Source organism: Myotis lucifugus, unplaced genomic scaffold, assembly GCF_000147115.1.
Source record: "Myotis lucifugus unplaced genomic scaffold, Myoluc2.0 scaffold_84, whole genome shotgun sequence".
Lineage (NCBI taxonomy): Eukaryota > Metazoa > Chordata > Mammalia > Chiroptera > Vespertilionidae > Myotis > Myotis lucifugus.
Window position 1 is genome coordinate 3,374,731 of NW_005871132.1, and position 19,978 is coordinate 3,394,708.

Below are 19,978 nucleotides of genomic sequence, written 5' to 3' on the forward strand. Positions count from 1 at the left end.
GTTGAGTTGACTTCTCCCAAAGCTCTATCTCCTAAGGCTCAGGAATTTTTCTGTATAGATGCACAGAGTGGATTCAAACCTCAGTGTAAAGGAAACCCCGGAAACTAGCATGGCACTCAAGCCTTGTGTCAGAGGGGAAAATGACAAGCTTCTGGGTATCTGCAAGGCTATAAATAAACTCTATACTACCATACATATTTCTGTCTATGAATTACAATGAAAAATAGATTGTTCAAGGAAAACAGGAAATAGGGATGCTAAAGGCCAGAATAAATCAACCATTAAGATGGTTTCAATACATGGAAAGGGAAGAAACAGCTAAACCACAAAATGAATAGTAAAAGGGAAGAATTGAATACCAAACAGTTGTTTGTCCTGATATGAGAGCTGTGGGAGACAGAGGACAGGGAGACCAAGGACAAGCAATACAAATCCCTTAGGGTCACTGTATAACCTTGGGCTAGTTACCTCTCTTTTTTGGTACAATAACAATTGTACCAGCACTACAGTTCTTTACAATTCTTTTTTTCTATTTCTACCAAAAGGATAGAGTGGTATTCCTTCTATAACTAAAAGGAACATAGAGCCCAACGTTGTTGAATTAATTTAAATTCTATTCACATATGAGAAATAAAAGGTTTGGATTTTTGACATGTTATAAGCTCAATTTACAATGGTCAGCAAAATCTGGTTTCAAATACCTGATGACAGTAAATCAATATTGCACAATCCAATCAATACAAGCCAGTTGAGCATAGCTGTTTTTCTTCCTTTGATATTATTTCCCTTTCTCTTTGAATAATCTAAATTAGAGGTGTGTGTACAAAATTATTATTTTTTTTGCCTTTTACAATAATCTTGCAGAACCTCAGTTACTATTCAGCCTTGCAACACAATTGTTTTGAACTATTAACTCCCATTTCATAAAAATATTACCATTCTATTTATTGCAACAAAGCCAATAATAGCTTGAGTTCAAGAACTTTGATTCTTTTTGCCAATATCATCCCTGATTTAGGAGAAATTGTCTACAACTGAAATCTGCTTTATCAGATAATAAAGCATTGAGAGTGTCCTCTGTTAGGACTATTTTATTTTCCTATACTCACTAAGTATGGTTCATATTCAAATTTTTGTATATAGTTCATCCAACATCATCTTTAATACACATATATCTCTGTCACTTGTAGTCTTGCATAATCTCTTGCAAATCAACACATATATTACATATGTAATATAACATGCTGCACGTGTTATACATTAGCATATGTATTATATATGTATCATAACATACATGTTGAAATACACATATAATTTGTTCTCTTATATCTTTTTTTAGCTTCCATTTTTTCTCTCTTTTATTAAACCTTACATCCAATTTAACTTTGGCAAACACACATACACACACAAAAATTGCATCTTTCAGATAGCTATACTTAACTACCATTTTAGAGAAGATTTAGGATTCAGAGAAACAAATTTAACAGCTCTTATCAGCAAGCAATCAGCAAAATCCAGAATACAGAAAATTCTACAAGACAAACAAGCCATCTTTTTTTCAAAAAATAAATTGCTAGAGGATAAAAGATAAAAATTAAAAAAGGAAGGGGAAGTTAAGATGAAAAGAAAGTAAATACAATGAGTGGACCTTACTTAGATACAGATTTGAATAAACCAATATTTATAAGACATTTGTGTAAATTAAAATAATATTCTATATTAAAGGATTATTGTTAATTTTAAGTATGACAATTACATTTTGGTTATGTTCAAAAAGTTCTTAATATTTAAAGTTACACACTGAAGTATACAGAAGAAACGATATCATATCTAGGATTATCACTGAAGATGTTTTGAAGTAAAACATCTGTGCTCATGGATTAGAAGAGGCAACAAATATTCTCTCTGACTTGATTTATAGGTTTATTGCAATTCCAATAAAAATCCAAGCATAATTTTTGCCAATATAGACAAGCTGATTTCAATTTTATATGGTGAGGCAAACTAGACTAGCTAAACAATTGGAGGAATCACACTACCTAACTTGAAGACTTACTATAATGCTACAATAATCAAGACTGTAGTATTGGTGAAGGGATAGGCAAACAGAGCAATGGAATGGAATTAGGGAGTCTAGAAATAGACCCATATAAATATGGTCAACTGATTTATGGCAAAAGAGTAAAAGCAATTCAATGAAGAAAGATTAATCTCATCAATAGATTGTGCTGTGACAATTGGACATTCATATGCAAAAGTCACCCTCAATTAAAACCTTCCACATTATAAATAACTTAGAAAGGAGCACAGATCTAAAAGTAAACCTAAAACTATAAAACTTCTAGAAGAAACAGAGGAGAAAATCTGCATGTTCTGGAATTAAGCCAAGAGTTCTTACACATGATACCTACCCAAAGTATAAAATATAAAAGAAAAAACTGAGAAATTAGACTTTTTAGACATGCCAAACTATTGCTTTGTGAAAGTCACCGTTAGGAGAATGAAAAGGCAATGTACAGACTGGGAGAAAATATTTGCAAATCAAACATCTTACAAAGTGTTGTTTTGGAGGGTGCATTCTTGTGCTTGCTATAACATTTCAAACCAATTATGAAGTAATTTGGGCTTACCCATTTGTTACCAAGACTCCGGTTGGCACCAAATCCTTGTTGAGAGCTTCCGATGACCAACGATACAAGTTTTGGGATGACTTCTTATTTGTTAAGTCATGTACTAAAATAATACCTAAAATAATCAGAGAAAATAATGTCAGTACAGGAACAATTCTTCTTTATTTCCGAATTGGCAAAGTGAGACTTAGTAAATAACAAGCATTGAGATGCTTAGTGAACCTAGCATTCTATAGTATGTATAATACTACTCAGACATAATTATTTTAAAATTTCTTCTACAAGTTCTTACAAATAACCTACCAAATTTCCTTTGTCAGTCTAACTTCTAAAAATTCTATAAAATGTCATTAAACTTTTAGAATGTCTTTTCTTTTTTTTTCTTCATTCAACACTTAATGTGTGCCTACTCTGTCTGGTCCTAATTGCAGAACCACCTCATCAAAAAAGAGAATAAAAATACTTCAAGTATATAAGAAATTATATGCATTCAAAAAGCTAACTGCACTCTTCATAGTATTGCACTCTGCACAGTATTGTCACAGACATCATACATACACATATTACTTATTTTCACTAAAAATATTAAATAAAATAAATTAAAACAGTATTGATTTAATTTGATACAACTGTTATTCTTTACCTGGAAAATGTTTTCCTGTAGATTACGTGGGCCTGCCTAATCAACTCAAGAGTCCAATTATTTAGTTCTTTGAGAGATATAGTTAAAAGAACAAAATAAATAATGCCATTAGAAGGGGATAAGAAGAAATAGTCAAGAGATACGAATAATAGAAAATAGATGGACTTTTGAGAGATTGAGGAAAACGATAAAATGTAATGAGGCTCAGAAATACAATTAAACAGAATCAGTTAAGATCCTAGACAGAAAAGAAAAGCAGGTAATTATTCCAATAAGCTATAGATAAAAAAGGAAAAGCTTTCATGCCTAATGAAATTTAAGATATCTTGAGGTCAAAAGACTATAGGTTTTTAAACTCCCAACCTTTTGTATTACCCAGATTCTACTGTGAAGAGAGGATGTGAAACTGATGATTCCTCCATTTTCATGTCAATTTAAAAAAGGAGGGCAGAAGAGTTAGATTTGGCGTCTCTAGATTTTACAGACATTTGTACAATGAAGGTGCTTGTGCATGTCATAGCTGACTTGTTCAAGCTGGCTCAGATAAATCTGTTCTCTCTCCTGGCATCTGGAATAAATAGAGATCTGACAGTTGTCCCCATATCCAACTGCATTCACTCTACCTTCTTCAATGAGGTGTTCTATTAGGCATCAAGGGCACATAATTAAAGACAGATTTTTTTTTAAAAAGGAATAAAGAGCTACCATTAAAAAATAGAGCTGCCTGGCTGGCGTGGCTCAGTGGTTGAGTGTCACGGTTCAATTCCCAGTCAGGGTACATACCCAGGTTGTGGATTTGACCCTCCAGTAGGGGGCATGCAGGAGGGAGCCTATCAATGATTCTCTCTCATCACTGATGTTTCTATCTCTCTCTCTCTTCCTCTCAGAAATCAATTTTAAAATATATAAAAAAAACAGCTAACATTTATTCATCACTTACATGCTACATACTGTACTTTACATGTGTTATCTAATTTGATTTTCAGAACAGTTCTATGAAGTAGGAATTACCTTTATTTTATACATGTGGAAACTGAGGCTCAGAGAGGTTGAATAACTTGCCTTGAACTCAGTTAATGTGACAGTAAAAGATTGAGGAAAAACAGAATAAAGTCTCACTTTAGGGCACAGGAGTGGCAGATATTTTCTCCTCTCCCTATTTCCCAGGTATAAATATCATAAAGCTATGGGTGAGACTTTTGGTTGGGAAAGTGAAAGGATTACAAAGGTTTAGATGAGCTATTAGCTGGACTGGAAGGAGTTCATTTTTTTTTTTTTTAAAGATTTCTATTTAAGGCTCTGCAATTTTTAAAGGCATTTGAGTACTCTTGTTCCTTATTCTCCCTCTTTCATTTGGGTTGAGAGTTCCTGTTTGTATGAGCTAGGAGGGTCACTCTGGGGTCCAGAGCAAAGAAATCAGGTTGACAGCTGATCAGAGTGTGTTCTAATCTTAAAAGAGAAAGAGGTAAAGACATACTTTAGAAATTTTCTTTGGGGATTACCAGCCTAGTTCATCACAGTGGGAAGAAGGTAAGCTCTTGAGGGAAGAATGTTATTACTAAGAATAAAGACTATGCATTTGTGTGTGTGTGTGTGTTTAAGATGTTTTTCTTAATTGATTTTACAGAGCAAGGAAGGGAGAGGGAGGGAGAGAGAAACATCAATTGGCTGCCTCCCCTACTCATCCCCCCACCCCCTTACTGGGGATTGAACCTGAAGTCTAGGTATATACCCTGACCAGGAATCAAACCCGCAACCTTTTGGTGTATGGGATGACAATTCAATCAACTGAGCCACCCAGCCAGGGCTAAAGGGACTTTTTTTTTTTTAAACTTTAAGAAACAGAAATATGTCTCAGTCTTCTCTGTAAAACTAACAAAATATATGCAATTACTTCAGTAATATTCAAGGAAGAGACAAATCATTAATGAATAGTAGGTATAGAAAAGACAGTCAAATAAGTGGATTTAGATGGCTTTCTTCTTTAGCACTTATTAAGTTTATGACTCAATTCCATAAACTTTCTAGGTTTTAAATGGTTTTTAACTTTATTACTTACAATTTTTATCTTTACATTTATTTTGCTCTTAACTTTTTCTCAAAAAGATCTAAACAAAAGTTCAAAAGTGTTATATATCTAAACTTTTCTTTGCCAGATCAGATTGGTATCAACTTTGACAAAGTCATTTGGCTGATATAAACCAAGTTTTATCACTTGATTCTAGTTCTTTTCTTTATCTCCTTTTCTCTAAGAAGTCATCTATGACTATCTTATTGTTTTTTTCACTTATATTTATTCTTTTAATATATGCCATTATCATGTTCTTTCTTGCATGACAATATCATACATTAATGTCACTATCTTATAACTCTTTGGTTTCATTTTTTTTTTCTTTAGGTAGACTGGGACACTTTTGGACAATATTCTATGGTTTATATCCTGTATTCTATAGTTTATATCAAATGACAAGAAGCTTTTTCTCCTTTTTTAAATTTTTTATAGCATCCACAACAGCTTATGACAAGGGAAGATAGTGAAAGAGGAACATAAGGAATGAAGAAGGTACTTAGCAATTACAGCGCTTCCCTAATAGTGAATGAGTATAAATGAGTATTAGCTAAGCATACACTAGGAGGGAAGAGGTGAGATGCCAAATCTTTTGGTACATCAATCAAAGACAAGCTGAAATTATACTTCACAGTACAAGGTTTAAAAAATGAATTTAAGCCCTGACTGGTTTGGTTCAGTGGATAGAGCGTCGGCTTGAGGACTGAAGGGTCCCAGGTTCGATTCCAGTCAAGGGCATGTACCTTGGTTGCGGGTACATCCCCAGTAGGGGGTGTGCAGGAGGCAGCTGATCGATGTTTCTCTCTCATCGATGTTTCTAACTCTCTATCCCTCTCCCTTCCTCTCTGTAAAAAATCAATAAAATATTTTTAAAAAATGCATTTAAAAAAGAGAAGAAGATAAAGAAACGCTATAGGTAAATCACAGGTGTCAGTGGTTCAGTCTCTTGACAAAGAGTAGGCCCTCTATGAATTGCAACTATGACCTCTATCACATGCCTCCATCTAGAAATCTGTTCAAGGTATTTGAATCTCTATACCTGGAGGAATTTTTTGCACCCCTAAAAATACCCTTAAGCATCTCTTTATAATTAATTACATAGGACTCTCTCTAAGGGGAGATGAAAGAAAGAAAGATTTTTAGTTCTGTGACATCTGGTTTAGACTGTGGGATTCCTAACAGCTCTATTGTATTTTCCCAACTGACTAGAGAAATAGCACTCCCAGGGGACAGTGTTTTGAAAGTTCCATGTTTTATGTCAAGTTCCCCAAATACAATTTTATTTCTCAATATTTAGTTTATGACAATAATATAAATAGAAACACTAAACCGAGTAAATATTTAATGTTCTGAATTACATGGTTAGAATCTAGAAATATAAATTTGAATGCGATAGGCAGATTTATATTAAGAGTTGTGAGTCATTACACCTTTCTTAAATTAAGATGAGTCCAGCATCCCACAGCACTCCATATCAGATGATCTGTACTCTTAGACCGTTAATACATGGTAGAAATAAAAAATGCTTTACCATTGATAGAGTTGTAGAATACTGCTCTTGTGCTCTTCACACTGCTGGCACTGCCCACAGAACCTCCAACATCCCATAATTCTATATAGTAGGTCTTCTCTACTGGGGTTCCTTCTTTGTAGTCATGAACCTAAAAAATCAATCCATCAAAATACTTATTATAGCCACTTAGGAAATTGGTAAGCACTCTCATTCCAGTTTAAAGCACTGGACACTACTTATCAGCATCCCTCTGACTCTGATCATCATCTCCTCTCTTTCAAACTTCCTCCCTCTAATTCTCCAACTAGAATAATAATCTTTGACCTCACAGGACTCTATATGTACTTCATTGATCCTAACACCTTTCACAGCTCTCCCTTCCACTTCCAAATCCTCCCTTTCTAACTATAAAATCCATGATTTGTCATTTTAGTCACTCCTTTGCCCCTATTTACATTATATTCACCTGACAAAATTCCAACACTAAGTATATCCACCTTTTAAAAATATATATATTTTTATTGATTTTTTACAGTGAGGAAGGGAGAGGAATAGAAGTTAAAAACATCGATGAGAGAGAAACATCTATCAGCTGCCTCCTGCTCACCCCCTACTGGGGATGTGCCCGCAACCAAGGTACATGCCCTTGACTGGATTCGAACCTGGAACCCTTCAGTCCACAGGCCAACGCTCTATCCACTGAGCCAAACCTGTCAGGGCTATATCCACCTTTTTCTTGATTTCCATGTTTACAACCCAGGCAGCTGAATGTGAAGCTCAGAAAAATACACATTCAACCTGATTGGATTCATTTTAACTTTGAAGCTTCCTTCAGTCAATTGCATACAGTAGTTCATTTCCTATTTTTCTCTCTTAGGTAATTATTTCATACTTTCTCCTCTTTTTCAAAATTTCCAATATATCTTCCTTGTTCTCAAATACAGCTAGTAACCTTGCTTCCTGTGACAGAAACAATCAAAAGAGAACTTCTACAACCTGTTCTTCCCATGTTTACCCACCTCTCTGCATTTGTGCCTGTAAAATCTATTTTCCCTCCATCTATTAAAGATAGGCTGTCTGTGTCCCTAATGACAAATACCCATCTCTTGTGCATGAGATCCCCCTCTTTCTTATCAAAGATGTAGCTCCTCTCACCATCAAATTTTCCTTCTCAGTTGGATAATTGCCACCAGCATATAAATATGCCATAATTTTTCCTATCTTAGAGAAAAAAATTACCTTCTCTTGATTGCATGTATTTCCTTAAGCTATCATGTTGCTTCTCTGTTCCTTTAAATTAATTAATTTGTATTGTTTTGTGTTCACTACACAAAGTCAAGTATCTTTCCATCACCATTTATCCTCCTTTACCCTCTTTTATGTCCCTCCATCCCCTCTCTCTTGTAATCACCATACTGTTGTTTGTGTCTATAAATTGTTGTTTCTTGCTTAATCCTCTTCATTTTTTTCACTCAGCCTCCCAAAGCCCCTCCCCTCTGACAGCTGTCAGTCTGTTTTCTGTATCTATAAGTCTATTTCTATTTTGCTTGCTTGTTTATTTTGTTCATTAGATTCCACATTGAAATCATATGGTATTTATCTTTCTCTGACTGGCTTATTTCACTTATAATACTCTCCATGCTGTCGCAAAAGGTTAAGATTTCCTTCCTTTTTTATGGCTGAGTAGTATTTCATTGTGTAAATGTGCCACAGCTTTTTTATCCACTCATCTACTGATGGACACTTGTGCTGCTTCCAAATCTTGGCTATTATAAATAACTAGGGGCTCAGTGCACGAATTCGTGCACCTTGAAAGGAATTGTGGGCTGCAAGGGTGTGGTGGGCATAGAAGTGTGTCTCAGCCCATCCTCCGCACCCCTGCCTGGCCCCTCCCGCTGTGGCCCCCAGTCCCCTGTCTGCTGGCAGCCCCACTCCCGCTGCCACCGCTCCCACACGCTGATGACGCTGGCCCCGCTCGCACCGGCTGACAGGTGTGGCGCCAGCAGTGGCTGTGAGTGGGGCCGGTGCCATCAGCGGGTGCGAGCGGCGACTGCTGCCACGATCACCCCTCAGGAGCAGGGGGAAGTGGAGAAACCCTCAGGGGCAATCATGGGCCGTCAGCAGCCACTCGCACCCGCTGATGGCGCCAATTGATCGGAACCAGTACCAGGTGCCGGCAGCAGGTATGAGCGGCGGTTCCAGTGCTGGCAGCAGGTGTGAGTGCCAGGTGGGACTGCAGCACGCTGGAGCAAAGAATTTTCAGTAACCACCAGAGGATCGCCCCAATGACAGCGACCAGCGCCCCACCTTGGTCTGGTGTTCCCGCTCACTTGCTCCACCATTCCACTGCGGCTGACGCCTGCCATGTTCCATGCGCACCCCCTGGTGGTCAGCGCACATCACAGCGACCAGTTATTTGGTTGTTTGGTTGTTCTGCTGTTCGGTCTATTTGCATATTAGCCTTTTATTATATAAGACTAGAGGCCTGGTGCACAAAAATTTGTGCACTCGGGGGGGTCCCTCAGCCCGGCCTGTGCCCTCTCGCAGTCGGACATCCTTAGTGCTGCTGAGGAGGCGGGAGAGGCTCCCGCCATCACTGCTGTGCTGGCAGCTGGCAGCCTGGCTTGTGGCTGAGCAGAGCTCCCCCTGTGGGAGCGCACCGACCACCAGGGGGCAGCTCCTGCATTGAGCATCTGCCCCCTGGTGGTCAGTGTGTGTCATAGTGACCAGTCATTCCCAGTCGTTCTGCTGTTAGGGTCAATTTGCATATTACCCTTTTACTATATGCCTGGTGCATGGGTGGGGGCTGGCTGGTTGGCCCTGAAGGGTGTCCCGGATCAGGTTGAGGGTCCCGCTGGGGTGCCTGGCCAGCCTGGGTGATGGGCTGAGGGCCGTTTTCAGATTGGCCACACCCCCTTCAGGGTGGGGGTCCCTGCTGGAGTGCCTGGCCAGCCTGGGTGAGGGGCTGAGGGCCGTTTTCAGGTTGGCCACACCCCCTTCAGGGAGGGGGGTCCTGCTGGGGTGCCTGGCCAGTTTGGGTGAGTGGCTGATGGCTGTTTGCAGGCTGGTCAAGCCCCCCAGCAGGGACTCTCACCCCTTGAGGGTGTGGCCATCCTGGGTGAGGGGCTGATGGCTGTTTGCAGGCTGGCCAAGACCCCAGCAGGGACCCTCACCCCATGAGGGAGTGGCCAGCCTGGGTGAGGGGCTGATGGCTGTTTGCAGGCTGGCCACAGCCCCTTCAGGGTGGGGGTCCTCCCTGGGGTGCCTGACCAGCCTGGGTGAGGGGCTGATGGCTGTTTGCAGACTGGCCACAGCCCCTTCAGGGTGGTGGTCCCCCCTGGGGTGCCTGGCCAGCCTGGGTGAGGGGCTGAGGGCCGTTTTCAGGCTGGCCACACCCCCTTCAGGATGGGGGGTCCTGCTGGGGTGCCTGGCCAGTCTGGGTGACTGGCTGATGGCTGTTTGCAGGCTGCCAAGCCCCCCAGCGGGGACCCTCACCCCATGAGGGTGTGGCCTGCCTGGGTTAGGGACTGATGGCCGTTTTCAGATTGGCCACACCCCCTTCAGGGTGGGGGTCCCCGCTGGGGTGCCTGGCCAGCCTGGGTGAGGGGCTGATGGCTGTTTGCAGGCTGGCCACAGCCCCCAGCCACCCAAGCTCCCAGTGGAGGCTGGCTGGAAGCAGGTATCTGGGATTCACTTTTCTCCTATAATTGAAACTTTGTTGCCTTTAGCGGAGGCCACAGCCAGCCAGTGCAGGCAGGAAGCTTGGCTTCCTCCATTGCCGGGGCAACCAAGCCTCCTGCTTGCTCCAGCTCCGTGGCTGCCGGCCGCCATCTTGGTAGGGTTAATTTGCATATAGTCGCTCTGATTGGCTGGTGGGTGTGGCTTGGGGCATAGCAAAGGTACGGTCATTTTGCATGTTTCTCTTTTATTAGATTAGATCATGCAATGAACATTGGGGCACATATATTCTTTTGAATTAGTGTTTTGGGTTTCTCTGTTCCTTTTTATAGTGACAGCCCCCCAAAGGACTTTTGAGTCTATTCTCAGCTGTGTCTAATTATTCTCTTTACATTCTCTTTTAAACTCATTTCTGTCAAACTTTTTGCCCCAATCACCCCACTGAATGATTCCTTATCAGGGTCACCAATGGCTTCCAAATTGCTAAATCCAATGATCAATGAACAGTTTTCATCTTACTCTACCATCTAACACAACTAGTCACTCCTCTGCCTTGCAATACTTTCTTCACTTAGCTTCCAGAATATCACACTTTCCTGTTTTTCTTCCCACCTCACTGGCTAATCTTTTGCAGTCTCCATTTGGGTTGTCCTTATCTCTTTATCCTTTAATTGTTGGAGTGTCTTAAAAGATTTTATTTTATTTATTTTTAACCAGATGCCCGGTACATGAAAATTCATGCACTGGAGAAGGGGGTCCCTCAGCTTGGCCTGCCCCCACTCACAGTCCAGGAGCCCGCAGGGGCAGGAGGCAACCCGATGATCAGGGGAAGGGGACGCCCCCATCACGCCTCTGCTGCTGCCACTGCCGGCAGCGCATGCCTTGGCTGGTCCTGGTTACCTGAGCCTCAGGTGGCCCTGGGCGGCTGCCATCCGAGGCTTGCCTGCGCCTCGGGCCAGCTGTGGGAGGCTGGGGCACTCAGGGCGGGTCCAGCTGCACCGTGCACCTGCCACCCCCTGGCGGGGCTGAAAGGACTCAGGGACTCCAGCAGGGCTGAGGGGACTGGGTGCCACCATCTTTGTGACAGTTAATTTGCATATTCCCTCTTTGTTAGATTGAATTTTAGAGAGAGAAGAAGGGAGAGGGAGAGAGAGAGAAACATTGATGTGAGGGTGAAACATCGATTGCCTGCCCCCTGCCCACCCCCGCCCCCCACAAGCTTTGAGCCTGCACCCTGAACATGTGCCCTGACCAGGAATCGAACTGGCAACCTTTCAGTGCATGGGATGACATCCAACCAACTGAGCCACACCACCCAGGGCTAATCTTATGATTTTAAATGTCCTATGTTGATGAATTCCAAATTTTTATCCATCCTGGACCAATTCCTTGAACTTCAGAGTAACATAGCCACCAGACTACAGTTTGAATGTCTAACAGATACCTCAAATTTAACATGTAAAAATAACTTCCTGATCTTCCTCCCAAACCTATTCTTCTCCTAGTTTTGTCTCTGTAAAAGGCAATTCCATCTTTTCAGTTAAGGGCTAAAAACTTAACAGTGACCCGTAACTTTTTTCATACTGCATATCTAATTTGTCAGGAAATCCTATTGTCTTTGCCTTAAAAATATATCCAAAATCTATTCATTTCTTACCATCTCCACTATTACTACCCAGCTCAGAGCTTCTATCTATCTCTTTGCCTGAATCAATGTAATCACCTCCTAACTGACCTTCCTACTACAGCCTTGCTGGACTCATAGGTCCCCTGCCACCCTCCCCCGACCATTTGCTTTCTATGCAGTAGCTACAGTGATCCTTTAAAAATATATATATATATATACACACATATATATATATACATACACACACACACACACACACACATATATATATATACACACATATACATATACATATATATTATTGATTTTAGAGAGAGGAAGGGAGAGGGATAGAGATATAGAAACATCGGTGAGAGAGAAACATCAATTGGCTGCAGAATTCTACCGGGGATAGAGCCCACAACCTGGACATGGAATCAAACCGTGACATCCTGATTCATAGACTGACGCTCAACCACGGAGTCACACCAGCTGGGCTACAGTGATCCTTTTAAAATGTAAGTTAGATCATATCACCCTTTCACTCAAAACTCTCCAATGACTTTGGTTGAGACTCTATAGGCTTGTACTATATAACTGTTCAGAAACAAATTCTGATATATGGCAACCTTATCTATTAGAAAAAAAGTTAAGAGCCAGATTTTAGTATGGTGATTCAGGGGTATATATTAGAATTTTCCAAGATTTTTAAAAAGAAATATACATGCCAACAAAAGCAAAAATCAGTATGTGGGACTATAGCAAATGAAAGAGCTTCTACACAGCAAAGGAAACCATTATCAAAATAAAAATGCAACCTATGGAATGGGAGAATATATTTGCAAATCATATACCTGATTAGGGTTTAATATCCAAATATAGAAAGAACTCACACAGGTCAATAGTAAAACAAAACAAAAACCCCTACAAACAATCCAATTAGAAAATGGGTAGCGGAACTGAATAGACATTTCCCCCAAAAAGGTATACAGATGCCAACAGGTACATGAAGGGTGCTCAATTTCACTAATCATCCGGGAAATGAAAATCAAAACCACACTGTGATGTCATCTCACACCTGTTAGAATGGCTATAATCAAAAAGAAGAGAAAATGTGTTGGCAAGAAAGAAAAAGGAACCATTGTGCACTGTTGGTAAGAATGTAAATTAGTACAGGCACTATTGAACACAGTATGGAGGGTCCTCAAAAAATTAAAAACATTACTACCATATGATTCATCAATCCCTATTCTAGATAAAGGTATATGCCAGTGATTCCCAAAGTGGGCGCTACCGCCCCCCGGTGGGCGCTGCAGCGATCCAGGGGGGCGGTGATGGCCACAGGTGCATTTGGGGGCGATGAGTAACTGCTATTAAAATTTTAAAAAAATTAATTTCCAGGGGCTGAGTAATATTTTTTCTGGAAAGGGGGCAGTAGGCCAAATAAGTTTGGGAACCACTGGTATATGCAAAGTAAATGAAAACAGAATCTTGAAGAGATACCCGCACTCCCATGTTCATTGGAGCACTATGCACAATAGCCAAGATTTGGAGGCAACTTAAGTCTCTGTCAATGGATAAATGGATAAAGATGTGGTATATATATAACGGAATATTATATACAATGGAATATTATCAGCCATGAGAAGAAAGGAAATACTGTGTGTGTGTGTGTGTGTGTGTGTGACAACATGGATGGACCTTGAGGGAATTATGCTAAGTGAAGTAAGCCAGACAGAGAAAGACAAATACTACATAGTATCACTTAAATGTGGAATCTGAATAAAAGGTCAAATTCATAGAAACAAAGCAAAAAAGTGATTTCCAGGGAGAGCCACTTTTATAGTTGGAGAGTGGGGGAAATAGGGAGAGGTTGGTAAAGAGCATAAACTTTCAGCTATAAGATGAATAAGGTTTGAGGGTCTGGGGTATAACATGGTGACTAAAGTTGATAACACTGTATTAATAAAAATATACATAAAATTAAAAATATACATATTTTTAAAAGAACTCACATACTATATTTAACAGAATGCTTCACTCTTTTTACTTATTACCATTTTTTGGGGTACAAATCCTTGTATCTAAGAAAAAGTTTTTGTTTTTTAATTGATTTCAGAAAAGAAGGGAAAGGGATAGAGAGACAGAAACATCAATGATGGCTGCCTCCTGCATGCCCCACACTGGGGATTGAGCCCACAACTGGGCATATGCCCTTGGCCAGAATCGAACCTGGGACCCTTTAGTCAGTGCTCTATCCACTGAGTAGTATGGACTCTATCCACTTAGCCAAACCAGCTGTGGCAAAAAAAGTTTAAGTAAATAATATATTCTATAGGCAGCCAAATTATCATTAAGAGAAGATAATTATCAGACTGACAACAAAGAGAACTGGAAAATCACAGCAGCAGGGACCATTTTGGATAATGGGAACTAATTCTGTACACTGTATTAAAAGGTATCACTACTTTGCTGTATGGCATAAATAACTGATAATAAAGGTGACATTATATGAGTTCTGTTTAAGAAAGCATGGAAACATATATTTTAGCAAGATTTCTAAGCAAAACCATTGAAACACACAAGATGTTATAAGGAATCAGTTATCTATTATCAAAAAGCTCAGCCAGAATAGATTAAAAGAAACATGACCCATATATATGCTGTCTACAAGAGACCCACCTCAGAACAAGGGACTCACACAGAATGAAAGTGAAGGGATGGAAAAATCCTTCAGGCAAATGAAAATGAAAAAAAAAAAATTGGGGTAGCAATACTTATATCTGACAAAATAGACCTCAAAGTGAAGGCCATAACAAGAGATAAGGAAGGCCACTTCATAATACTAAAGGAATTGATACAACAAGAGGATATAACCCTGGTAAACATATATGCACCCAATGCAGGAGCACCCAAATACATAAAAAAAAAACTTTTGGAAGATACCAAGGGAGAGATTGACAACAATACAATCATAGTAGGGGACTTTAATACACCACTGACATCACTGGATAAATCCTCTAGACAAAAAATCAGCAAAGAAACAGCAATCCTAAATGACTCACTAGATCAGATGGACTTAATTGACATCTTCAGAACATTTCACCCCAAAGCCATGGAATATACATTCTTCTCAATGGGACATTTTCAAAGATAGACCACATATTGGGTCACAGGCAAAGTCTCTCCAAATGCAAGAAGATTGAAATCATGTCAAGCATCTTCTCATACCACAATGGCATAATATTAGAAATAAACTACAATAAAAACAATCCAAAACACTCAAACACTTGAATAGCATGCTATTAAACAGTGACTGGGCTACCAAAGAGATCAAAGAAGAAATTAAAAACATCCTGGAAATGAATGACAATGAAAACATAACAATCCAAAATCTATGGGACACAGTGAAAGCAGTCCTGAGAGGGAAGTTTATAGCTCTATAGGCCTACCTCAAAAAATAAGAAAAAATGGTAATAAATCATCTAACTCTACAACTTAAAGAATTAGAAAGAGAGCAACAAGAAAAGCCCAGAGTAAGAAGGAAGGAGATAATAAAGATCAGAGCAGAAATAAATGACATAGAGACCAAAAAAAAAAACAACAACAAAAGATCAATGAAACCAAGAGCTGGTTCTTTGAAAAGATAAACAATATTGATGAACCTCTAGCCAGGCTCACCAAGAAGCAAAGAGAGAGGACCCAAATAAACAAAATCAGAAATGAAAAAGGTGAAGTAACAACAGACTCCACAGAAATACAAAGGATTTTTAAAAAATACTACGAACAATTCTACTGCAACAAACTGGACAACCTAGAGGAAATGGACATATTCCTAGAAAAAATACAACCTTCCAAAACTCAATCAGGAAGAATCTAAAAATCTCAATAGGCTGATAACTATGGAGGAGATTTGAAGCTGTCATCAAAAAGCTTCCAGCAAACAAAAGCCTGGGGCCAGATGGCTCCACAGGGGAGTTTTACCAAACATTCAAGGAAGAACTAAAACCTATCCTCCTCAGACTATTTCAAAAAATTCATGAGGAAGGAACTCTTCTAAGCTCATTCTATGAAGCCAGCTTACCCTAATACCAAAACCAGATAATGACAACACAATGAAAGAGAATTACAGGCCAATATCCCTCATGAAAATAGATGCCAAAATCCTCAACAAAATTCTAGCAAATCGGATCCAACAGTACATAAGAAAGATCATACACCATGACCAAGCAGGATTTATCCCAGGGATGCAGCAAGGATGGTACAATATCTGCAAACAATAAATGTGATACAACACATAAACAAATTGAGAGCTAAAAATCACAATCATATCAATTGATGCAGAAAAAGCATTTGACAAAATCCAACACCCTTTCCTGATAAAAAACTTCAGCAAAATGAGAATAGAGGGATCATATCTTAACATAATAAAAGCCTTGTATGAGAAACCTACAGCCAACATCATACTCAATGGGCAAAAACGAAAACCATTTCACCTAAGAACAGGAACGAGACAGGGATGCCCACTTTCACCACTCCTGTTCGACATAGTACTGGAAGTGCTAGCCATAGCAATTAGACAAGAAGAAGAAATAAAAAGTATCCAAATTGGAAAAGAAGATGTAAAACTGTCATTATTTGCAGATGACATGATACTGTACATAGAAAACCCTAAAGACTCCATCAAAAAATTATTAGACTTAATAAATGAATTCGGCGATGTAGCAGGATACAAAATTAATGCCAGGAAATCTATGGCATATTTATACACCAATAGTGAACTTACAGAAAGAGAGATTAAAAAAACAATACCATTTACCATTGCACCAAAAAAAGTAAGATACCTAGGAATAAACTTAACTAAGGAGGTAAAATACCTGTACTCGGAAAACTACAGGACACTGAGAAAAGAGATGGCGGAAGACATAAACAGATGGAAGAACATACCATGTTCTTGGATTGGTAGAATCACCATCATTAAAATGTCCATACGACCCAAAGCAATCTATAGATTCAATGCACTTCCCTTTAAAATACCAATGGCATATTTCACAGACTTAGAAAGAACTCTCCAAAAATTCATCTGGAATAAAAAAAAAAAAAAGACCCCGAATAGCTGCAGCAATCCTGAGAAAGAAGAACAAAGTAGGTGGGATCTCAATACCAGATATCAAGCTGTATTACAAAGCCACTGTTCTCAAAACTGCCCGGTACTGGCACAAGAACAAACATAAAGACCAATGGAATAGAATAGAGAACCCAGCAATTGACCCAAACCACTCAATTAATATTTGACAAAGGAGGCAAGAACATACAATGGAGTCAAGACAGTCTCTACAATAAATGGTGTTGGGAAAATTGGACAGATACATGCAAAAAAAATGAAACTAGATCACCAATTTACACCATACACAAAAATAAACTCAAAGTGGATAAAGCACTTAAACATAAGATGGGAAACGATAAAAATATTAGAGGAATCCACAGGCAGCAAAATCTCAGACATATGCTGAAGCACTGTCTTCACTGATACAGCTCCTAGGGCAATGGAAACAAAAGAGAAAATAAACAAATGGGACTACATCAAAATAAAAAGCTTCTGCACAGCAAAAGAAACCATCAACAAAACAACAAGAAAGCCCACTGCATGGGAGAACATATTTGCCAATGTTATCACCGATAAGGGTTTAATCTCCAACATTTACACTGAACTCATACAACTTAACAAAAGGAAGATAAACAATCCAATCAAAAAATGGGCAATGGACCTAAATAGATACTTTTTGAAAGAAGACAGAAGGTAGGCCAAGAGACATATGAAAACATGCTCAAAGTCACTAATTATCCGAGAGATGCAAATCAAAACAACAATGAGGTACCATCTCACACCTGTCAGAATGGCTATCATCAACAAAACAACAAAGGACAAGTGCTGGTGAGGATGGGGAGAAAAAGGAACCCTCTTGCACTGCTGGTGGGAATGCAGACTGGTGCAGTCACTGTGGAGAACAGTACGGAGTTTCCTCAAAAAACTAAAAATGGAACTCCCATTTGATCCAGTGATCCCACTTCTAGGAATATATCCCAAGAAACTAGAAGCACCAATCAGGAAGGATATATGCACCCCTATGTTCATAGTGGCACAATTCACCATAGCTAAGATTTGGAAACAGCCTAAATGCCCATCAGCAGATGAGTGGATTAAAAAACTGTGGTACATCTATCTACACAATGGAATACTTCGCTGCGGTAAAAAAGAAGGAATTCTTACCATTTGCAACAGCATGGATGGAACTGGAGAGCATTATGCTAAGTGAAATAAGCCAGTCAGAGAAAGATAAATACCACATGACCTCATTCATTTATGGAATATAATGAACAACATAAACTGATGATCAAAAACAGATCCAGAGACAGGGAAGCATCAATCAGACCATCAAACCTCAGAGGGAAGGTAGGGGAGGGTGGGGGTAAAGGGGAGAGATCAACCAAAGGACTTGTATGCATGCATATAAGCCTAATCAATGGACACAGACACCAGGGGGGTGAGGGCATGAGTGGGGGGGGGGCGTGGAGAGGCAATAGGGGGATAAGGACACATATGTAATACCTTAATCAATAGAGAGAGAAAAAAAAGCTCAGCCACATTACTGAAGCTTTCTTGATCAGTCTCCCTTCCCTCCAAGACCCAAAACCAACCAGGGTGGTTTAGATACTCCTACTTGCTGCCGTAACACCCTGTACACATTTATCATTTCTAACCACACTGCTTTATTTATCTGCCAATATGTCTTCTATTAGACTCTGAGCATAAGGACAGGATCATGTATTATTCATCTTTGTAGGCCCAGAAAATAGTATAGTACCCAGTACATATTAGATGCTTGGCTATGTTTGTTTAAATCAATACATAAATTTAGGATATCTCATCCTCCAAGGTTTTATTATTTTTACTGAACACCAGTGAAAAAAGTACAGTTCTGAGAATGAACTAAATCAAAATTAATAGGAAGCTTGTTAAAAATAAAATTCTTGCCCTAGTCAGTTTGGCTCGGAGGGTAGAGAGGTGGCCTGCAGACTAAAAGGTCCAGGGTTTGATTCCGGTCAAGGGCATACCTTGGTTGCAGGCTCCTGACCCTGGTCCAAGGCATGCAGGAGGTAACCAATCAATGTGTCTCTCTCACATTGGTGTTTCTCTCTGTCTCTCCCTCTCCCTTCCATTCGCTCTAAAAATCAATGGAAAAAAATATCCTTGGGTGAGGATTTACTAGTTAAAAAAAAAAAAAAAAGTCCCGAGTTTGATTCCGGTCAAGGACATGTGCCCAGGTTGGGGCGTGCAGGAGGCAGCCGATCAATGATTCTCTCTCATTATTGATGTTTCTCTCTCTCTCTCCCTCTCCCTTCCTCTCTGGAAAAAAAAAAAAAAAAGAAAGAAAAAAGATTCTTGGACCACTCTGGAGCTTTTAGGGTGGGGCTCAAAAAAATCTGTATTTTTAAAGAAAGCTCCCTAGGTGATTCTGTTACATAATTAAGTTTAGCAAGCATTGCAGTACACCACTTTTATCTCTAAAATTATTTCAAATGTCTAATGTTACCTCCCCTAAAAGACTAATTCCTCTAAGAATAGACACTATGTAATACAATTCCCAGGTAGCATGCCCTCTTAGCATTGAATGTACCAAGTCTGCTACCCAGATCCCTTCTGGCTACACATAGTCCCAAGCCAGCTAGACAAAATACCTTCCCTAATCACCTTTCATTGTTTCCCTCAAGAATTAGAAGAGGCCGAAACCGGTTTGGCTCAGTGGATAGAGCGTCGGCCTGCGGACTGAGGGGTCCC

General features: G+C 39.6%; 1 protein-coding gene across 2 annotated transcripts in view; it reads right to left on the minus strand.

Moving 5' to 3' along the window:
* RABL3 (RAB, member of RAS oncogene family like 3) overlaps nt 1-19,978 on the minus strand; it is a 41,861-nt gene that overhangs the window by 10,330 nt on the left and 11,553 nt on the right. For both annotated transcript variants that reach the window (XM_023755779.1, XM_006090929.2), the window contains exons 3-4: nt 6,873-7,002; nt 2,631-2,745 (exon numbers count right to left, since the gene is read on the minus strand). In XM_023755779.1, coding sequence (XP_023611547.1) covers nt 2,631-2,745; nt 6,873-7,002 — 245 coding nt within the window. The remainder of the gene's footprint in view (nt 1-2,630; nt 2,746-6,872; nt 7,003-19,978) is intronic.